Raw genomic sequence first — 7,450 nt, 5'->3', positions numbered from 1 at the left:
TTTAAAGGCCACATCTCTCAGCAGTAATTTTTAGGAAAAGCCCAAGCAATTAATGGATCATGAAGCATGCGTGGCCCACCTCTAGCTGTACAGGACTGGCACATGTCCTAGACTCACCTGTCTGATATGACTACACTGAAAACAAGTGTCAACAGTGTGGGGGTGAGGAGGAAGGTGTTAAGCGAATCTGCCACTTAATGCATGGGCACTCTTTTGTGACCTTTCTTTCTCCCTAAGGATAAAGGAGATGCAGCAGCAGATTGCCTTGAGAGCTGCTGCTCCTTGAACCTTGACAATATGTATTCAGTGTTGCAGGGAGACGTTCAATAGACAGCATTCAGCATAGCCCTTATTTGCTCTAGTTATCAAGTTTCCATACAGATGTTCTTCTATGCAGTTCATTGAACTGTTAGAGCATTGAGAGGAAAATAAATTAATTGTAAGTGGAAGAAGGTTAGTTAAATCTTTTCTGGAATTATTACGTTGCCATTGAATGGCATAGAAACTCAATAATAATGGATAATAATGTTCTTCTGAGAAATTAAATCAAAGCCCAATTTATAATGCTACTCAGCATTTATACCCGAGTGTTCCACCTTCTTGCTACATGATAAACATTTGCTAATTAATCCTCACAAAGCCTCAGCAAGGTAGCTCTCTTCACATCACTGAATCTGTTTTATAAATGGGAACATGAAGATACAAGATACGGTCTTTGAAGCTCAGGTTGTCTTCAAACATAATTTGGATCTCTGGGAACCAATTCAGAATAGGTATCTGAATTTGGATCCCAGGAGATTTGCAAGAGGTCTCTGAGCCAGAATCAGAAATCAAAGTTTCCTCAGGCCCCTTCACTGTGTTCTGATCACAGCTGCATGTTTCAAGGTGCAACTCCAGCATGATCTCCAGAATACTGATATTTTTCCTGAATGCTCACACTATATTGCTAGAATGATATTTAAAAGCAAAGCCTAAGGTCTTAAGACTCAAGCAAGAGCTGTAGGAATTGCCCCATAATGTAGTTGCTAATTATGTTGAGATTCAAAGGAATAAAACTGTTGACCAGCTAGGAGCTATTAGTTGCAGAAGAAGAAGTTGCAGAAGTTCATACTGATCTGCACTGGACGGGGAGTTGTCAAACAAACATGGATGTGACTTAGGTCAGGAGAGTGGATTATCCGCAACTGTAGACAAATCACAATTCTCTGTTGACATTTTAAAATCCTCTCATGTCTCTTTGTCACTGCTTAAGGCATAGCATGAATAAATATAGAATATAATAAAAGGGACCTGCATCCTAGACACCAAGCTGCAGCAAAAGTAGGAACCTTTCCCATTGATTTTGGTCCATTTTTTGTCTACTTATACAGAACACGTTTGATTTTGCAGTTTATTCCATGTCAGTGCAAAGATTCCCCACAAAACAGAGCAGAAGGAATGATGGAGAATCTACGATATTTGTCAAAGAGCAAATAATAATGGGGATGGACACAGCCCCCACCGAAACAGGGGGTTGCATACCTGTGACACCCTGGTGGAGTGAAGTCCCCAACCCCTCCAACTGCCTGGTTAACTCTGGCTCAAGCATTTAAATATGCAGTGTTAGATTTATTGAAGCCGTAGTAGTGTAAGAATTTAAAAAACAAGGATTGCAAGGAGATACTAATGATACAGATAAAGAACTGCCTAATCAATTAACATAATACATTTGGGACAATTTTTCCCCAACTGTGTTTAGCTTTAGTGTTATTTCTTCCGTTTCAGAACTAAAGGTTTGATGTGCTTAAAAGCATAACAGTTTTTAAGAGTGTATCAGTTGTACTTCAGAGCAATGCTGTTGAGATGAAATAAACAGCACATCTTCCACCTTCAGGCACTAGCAAGCTTAACTGAAGGGCTGGCTAGACAAGGCAGCCTTTTCTCCACCTCATTTTCAGCAGAACAGCCCTTCACATGACAAAAGTAGTAAGCTGTCAGAAAGAACAACTTTGCACTGGTGATGGACTGTCCAGAGAAAGCAATGCAACCTCATTATCTAAGTAAAAAAGTGGCTTGAGAGTTTATTAAAATTTCTGATACCTCAGAGGTGTCACTGATAATAGTTTGAAACTAAGTAATGAAAAAAAAGAAAAGGCTTTTTACTTGCTGTAGAGAGATTGCCCCTGGTTAGCACAAAATCTTGATCAGATACTCCATTTGAGCAGAGTCAGAAGACTTCCACTCATCTTCTCCTTGAATCAATTATCATTAAAACAATCCTTTCACAAGACAAGACATGCTAAATAAGATTCTGATTTTCTTGAATTCACTGAGAATTTGTTCATTGCCTTCAGCAAGGGCAGGATTTTACCTACAGTTTCTGACAGACTTTTATAAAATAGAGTTTAAAAAGATCTCAAGGGCCATCTTCTCCCTCTTCTTGCTTCAGATAGGATCAACTGCAACACTTGATAGCACATCGAGATATAAACATTTTTACCTGTCCCAAGATAAGAGAAGAAAAAGGCCTTTTCTACCAACCACATCAGGATTTTTGACTGGTTTAAAGGACCTCTGACAACTTTAACATTTGATGTCTCATGATCCAGTAAGAATAAGAACTAATCATATCCACCACTAGGGACCTTTCTAGTGATTTATAGATGTTTTTCCCTTGTATCTCTGCTTCTTGAGATACCTGACATGAAACTATGCCATTCTGATTCCCATCTTTTTCTCCACTGTTTCAGTTCCAGTCTGATTTCAGAGCTGCCCCTTAAAAAAATGATAGTTAAAACTAATGTATTTATTTTTTTTGAAGGCTGTCATTCTGCATGTGATGCAGTATAAGGTGCGTAATTCTAATTCTGGAGTGAAATGTCAACTACTATAATTACATTTGTAATGTGGAAAGATGAAGAGGCAGCTAGCAATAACCAGCAGGCAGGACTGGAGCTTATGGGAGGGAGAAGAGAGAAGGGAAGGGCAAGGAAGAACTAAGTCTGGTCTTTACAGCACATTATTTTTATGGAATTGTTACGCTTCCAGTATCAAACTTTGTTGGTCACTAACTGCACTTTGCCTGCCAACCAGTGCTCACTGAAACTAAATGAGATCTCTCTCTTGACTTTAGTAAGATCTGGTTCACATTCATAAATAGTCAAAACCAGCTCCTCATTGATACACAGTCTGAAATACACGCCTTGCATCTTCCAGCAGCTACAAGAAATCAGCCCCACAACTCCTCAGAATTCATCCATGATTTAGAATGATTTCTCCTGTGAAACACAGATGCAAAGTTTGACATTTACAGCCAAGGAACACCTGAATATTTCTGAACTCAGAAAGTAAAGGTCTGAGGCAGATGCTAGCACTTAGCAGGCAGGGTGGTGGATTTCCCATGCATTCTTGCGCATTCTATTGTGTCCCATGCATTAAGCTTCCACAATAAATATATTTTTAAAAAACCTGCTACGTGGAAAGCAACAGCAAATAGCACAATCCATTGTTGATAAAGGATATGAGAAAAGGCTTTTGCATCTGGAGTCTGTTTTTAATTCTTACTGAGGGTTCTATGCCCCAAATGCAAACACTTGATAATCTCTACCTGTGAAAGACAAGACAAAACAGTCTTTTCAACCAAACCATAAAATATTTAGTTTTGTATACAATCACAAAACCTCTTGACATCAAAGGGTCCCAGCTTTGCATGTGGGAGAAGGCTGATAAATATTCTGAAAGACCAGGCAGCAGTGGGCCAAAACAGAGTTTCAGCTGTGACTCTTTTCCACAAGACTCCTCTGCATCATTACTGCCACCAAATGTCCCAAGAATGTCACTATGAGGGTAGGAGGAAAACAGTCAGGGACTAGAAGAAGAATGCTTTGTTGCTGGCCAGAGAAACCCTTGCATGCTGTTTGCAAGAAAATTAGCAACCAACTTAGAAGCTGGGACAGAGAGTCTGCATAGGAACTGGGACCATTGCTGGGTCTTTGATATGACCCATGGATATAAAGCTTTAGCATCATCTGTGGTTTTGAACTCCCTCAAGAGTTTGGTAGGATTCATTAAGCACAGAAATCAGGTTCCCGGCGAAGCGAGAAAGCTTCTTTTTCCTCTTCAGTGCTGCCTAAAGAACAGGTTCCTGAAGGCGTTGTTGTAGTTTTTGTTGAAAGCAGTGTAGATCAGTGGATTAAAAAAGGAATTTGAATATCCTAGCCATAGAAAAATACTCTTCCAAATGGGTGGAATGTCGCATGAGCAGAGTGGGTTGATGAGCTCTGTGATGAAGAAGGGGATCCAGCAGAGCACAAAGACCCCAATGAGGATGCCCACCATGAGGGCAGCTTTCTTTTCCTTCTGCTCTCTCCATGTGTCTCCATCTGTCTGGAATGTAACAGTAGCATGACGGACATTGAAGACCATCTGTGGCTGCTGGGCAGCTTCCTTTACCTACCAAACACAGACACAACTCAGTCATTTCATCCCACAGAGCAGGTATACAACCAAATTATGCAAGTAATAGTCAGAGTTTGTGGGGAAATGTGGGCCATCTACATTACACTCTAATTGAAGGGAGATTGCTTGTACGCTCTACTTCCTGGCAACAGAACTACTTTTGAGTGAAGCTAGAAGCTAAGGACAGTAGTGAAATCTGTGCACATAGAACTGACCACAATAAGAGTATTTATGATTTACAGTCAGCTCAGTAGAACAGACACACATCCATATGCCATGCACAAAAGTGTCCTTGCTTTCTCTGAACATGGTGACATTAAGAATCCTTAATATGACAAGAGAAAAAAGAGTACTAAAAACCCAAGAAATCCTTACAGTGCACAAGCATCATACTCAGGGATAAGTTGACTCCATCTAGCCATGATTAGGAAGGATTTACAAGGACATTTTGCATGTGTCTTTTGTGTGGGCAAACACAACCTCCCCCAAAACACAGCTGCTCTCTAGGTATCTTCCACAGTTTAGGCAGGACCCCATCCATCCTCACCCCCACACACCTTGTCGAGGGAGAAATGGTGACCCTTTACTCACATTAGTGAGCACTGATTCAGCGTTCCATGGGGTGACTTCTGTGAGTCACTGCACGCCCACGTGGAGCCGAGATGCTCAATCTGGCCCAAAGTTGCATTAACTACATCTTGCATGCACACAAGTTGCCAACGGGTTCTCAGAAGAACTCACAAGACTGGCTTGCAAGCTTTGCAATCAACTTTTCCCTGGAAGCCTTCAGGATTCGCATGGCTTTGCATTGCTGTTCATTTGCACACTTTAGGTTTTCCCGTCACAGAGGGGTCTTGGCAGTTGTGAGTTCATTTGCCACAAGCAGTTCTCTAGAACAAAACCCAACCATGATAACCTACCTCTAAGCCTTCTGGTGTAATGGGAGTGATGGAGTTGCTCTTCCGAGATCCAATGCGAAACTTGGCTGCCTTGTAGATCTTCCAGTACACAAAGAGCACCACACACAGGGGCAGGTAGAAGGCGCCAAAGGTGGAGAAGATGGTGTAAGATGGCTCTTGACTGACTTGGCATTCCTCACTGTCCTCCGAGTAAGTCTCTCCCCAGCCGAAGAGCAGTGGGGCCAAGGAAATGAAGGCAGAAAGCGCCCAGGTGAGGGCAATCATGATGTTGGAGATGCGGCGCCGTGTGCGGAGTGTGTACTCCAGGTGGCGGGTGATGGACCAGTAGCGGTCCAGGGCGATGGCTGTGACATTCCAGATGCTGGCGGTACAACACAGCACATCAAAGGAGATCCACACCTGGCACAGCAACCGGCCCAGCCGCCACCGCCTCCCGGACAACTCATGCACCAAGCTCAGGGGCATGACGAGGGCTGCCACCATCACGTCGGAGACAGCCATGGAGGCCACCAGGTTATGGGGCACCCGGTGGAAAGTGCGCACTCGGAGGATGGTGGCCAGGACCAGCCCGTTCCAGAGGAAGGTGGCCACCACCAGCATGGCCAGGAGGGTGAGGATGAGCACGCTGAACACAGAGAGGTGTGCCCGGCCGCCGTCCAGGCCCGCGGGGGCCGCACTCCGGTTGCCGGTGACTAGCGTTGGGGCCGCGAAGCAGCTGAGGTTGAGCGGCCGGTCCATGCCGCGGCGGCATGGAGCGCACCGGGGCTCGGTGGCGGGGGGGCGCCGGGCGAGGTCGGCGCGGTGCTCGGCGCTGCGCACGGCGGAGGACGTGGCGGGGCAGGGCGCTAGCGCGGGCGCGGAGGCCGCCGAGCCGCCCCGAGCGGCGGCGGCTCCCTGCTTCCCGCCGCAGGGCCGCCCGCCGGGGTCTTCATCGCGGCGAGGAAGCGGCCGGCGGAGCCCCCGGCCCGGCGAGGCAGCCCCGCCGGCGGCGCGGCGGGCAGCGCCGCTGCCCCGCCCGGCTCCTGCTCCCGCTCCGACTCCGGCTCGGGCTCCGGCTCGGGCTCCGGCTCCGGCCCCGGCCCCGGCCCCGGCTCCGCGGGCGCGGGGCGGAGCGCGGCGGCGCGGCGCGGCGGGGCGGCGCTGCCCGCGGCCGCGGCGGCGGAGCGGGCGCCCCTTCGGAGGAGCCGGCGCCGGGGCCGGCGCGGGCAGGTGAGTTCGCGGCGCGGGCGGCGCGGGCCGCGGGGCGCCGGCGGGGGGCTGCGGGGCTCCTGCTTCGTCATGTCCGTGCGCGGCTGCTGCCGGGCGGCGGGCGGCGGGCGGCGGGCGGCGGCCGGGGCAGGCGAGGCAGCGCCGGCGGCGGGGCCGCGGCGCCCTTGCGGAGAGCGGCGCTCGGGCTTTGTTTGTGTCGGCCCAACCCCGGGGCTCCTTCCCCCCCACCCCCGTCGTGGCGGGTTCCTCAGCGAAGGCGAAAAGTTAACGCCAGGAAAAAAAATGCGCCCGGGTTCTTGTAAAAACGTATTAGCGGGGTGCCAGGAGAATTTTAAAGCTCCCGTGTGCTGGGGTATGTATCTGGCAAGCAGTAGTCTTAGCTCTGCTGTGCGTGCGTGTGATGTGGCAGGGGGGTTATTTCTCTGAGAACTTCCACTTCTACATCTCCTAACTTGTTAGCAGCTAGCTGGCCTTTTATTTAAAATAATCTGTTGGCTGTCAACTCCCGTTTGAGCGTTTTACCTGCTTCTTTTACCCGGCTACTTGTGATTACAAATGGGATCCAGGGCCTCACAGTGGAAGGCAAAATATATACCCACCGAGCAGCTTTGCACATGCACCAGCTCCGTGCAAGGATGCAACCCAGCTCCGGCCTGGAAACCTTGCAGCAGCATTCCCGCAGGGCTGTACCTGCACCCAGTTTCCAGGTGGTCCCATGCTAACATGCCCAGAGAGCTTTTGGCTGTCACCTGGAGTGAGCATACAACTGCGAGGAGCCAGCAGTCGCTCCTACGATGCTCAGTCTGCAATGCAGGTCAGCTACGGGTGGGAGAAAGGGAGGAAGTGCATAAATACTAAGAAATGGTGATGAGGACATTCGCTGG

At 48.1% G+C, this 7,450-nt stretch overlaps 1 protein-coding gene across 1 annotated transcript; it reads right to left on the bottom strand.

Annotated features, from left to right (window-relative positions):
- Window positions 1–4,098: 4,098 nt before the first annotated feature.
- On the bottom strand, window positions 4,099–6,095 carry HTR5A (5-hydroxytryptamine receptor 5A). The gene is made up of 2 exons (XM_062567663.1): window positions 5,358–6,095; window positions 4,099–4,431 (listed from the first exon to the last, which is right to left on the bottom strand). The coding sequence occupies exons 1-2, from the start codon at window positions 6,093–6,095 to the stop codon at window positions 4,099–4,101; spliced, it is 1,071 nt and encodes a 356-aa protein (XP_062423647.1).
- Between the last annotated feature and the right edge of the window lie 1,355 nt (window positions 6,096–7,450).

The sequence above is a fragment of the Rhea pennata genome, chromosome 2, assembly GCF_028389875.1.
Source record: "Rhea pennata isolate bPtePen1 chromosome 2, bPtePen1.pri, whole genome shotgun sequence".
NCBI classification, from domain to species: Eukaryota; Metazoa; Chordata; class Aves; order Rheiformes; family Rheidae; genus Rhea; species Rhea pennata.
This window is presented reverse-complemented; position numbering and strand designations above follow the sequence as displayed.

Coding starts and splice junctions, on each gene's coding strand:
- HTR5A (XM_062567663.1), bottom strand. CDS start 6,095: ATGGACCGGCCGCTCAACCTCAGCTGCTTCGCGGCCCCAACGCTAGTC. Junction 4,432..5,357: donor TTACACCAGAAGGCTTAGAG/GTAGGTTATCAT, acceptor TGTGTTTGGTAG/GTAAAGGAAGCTGCCCAGCA.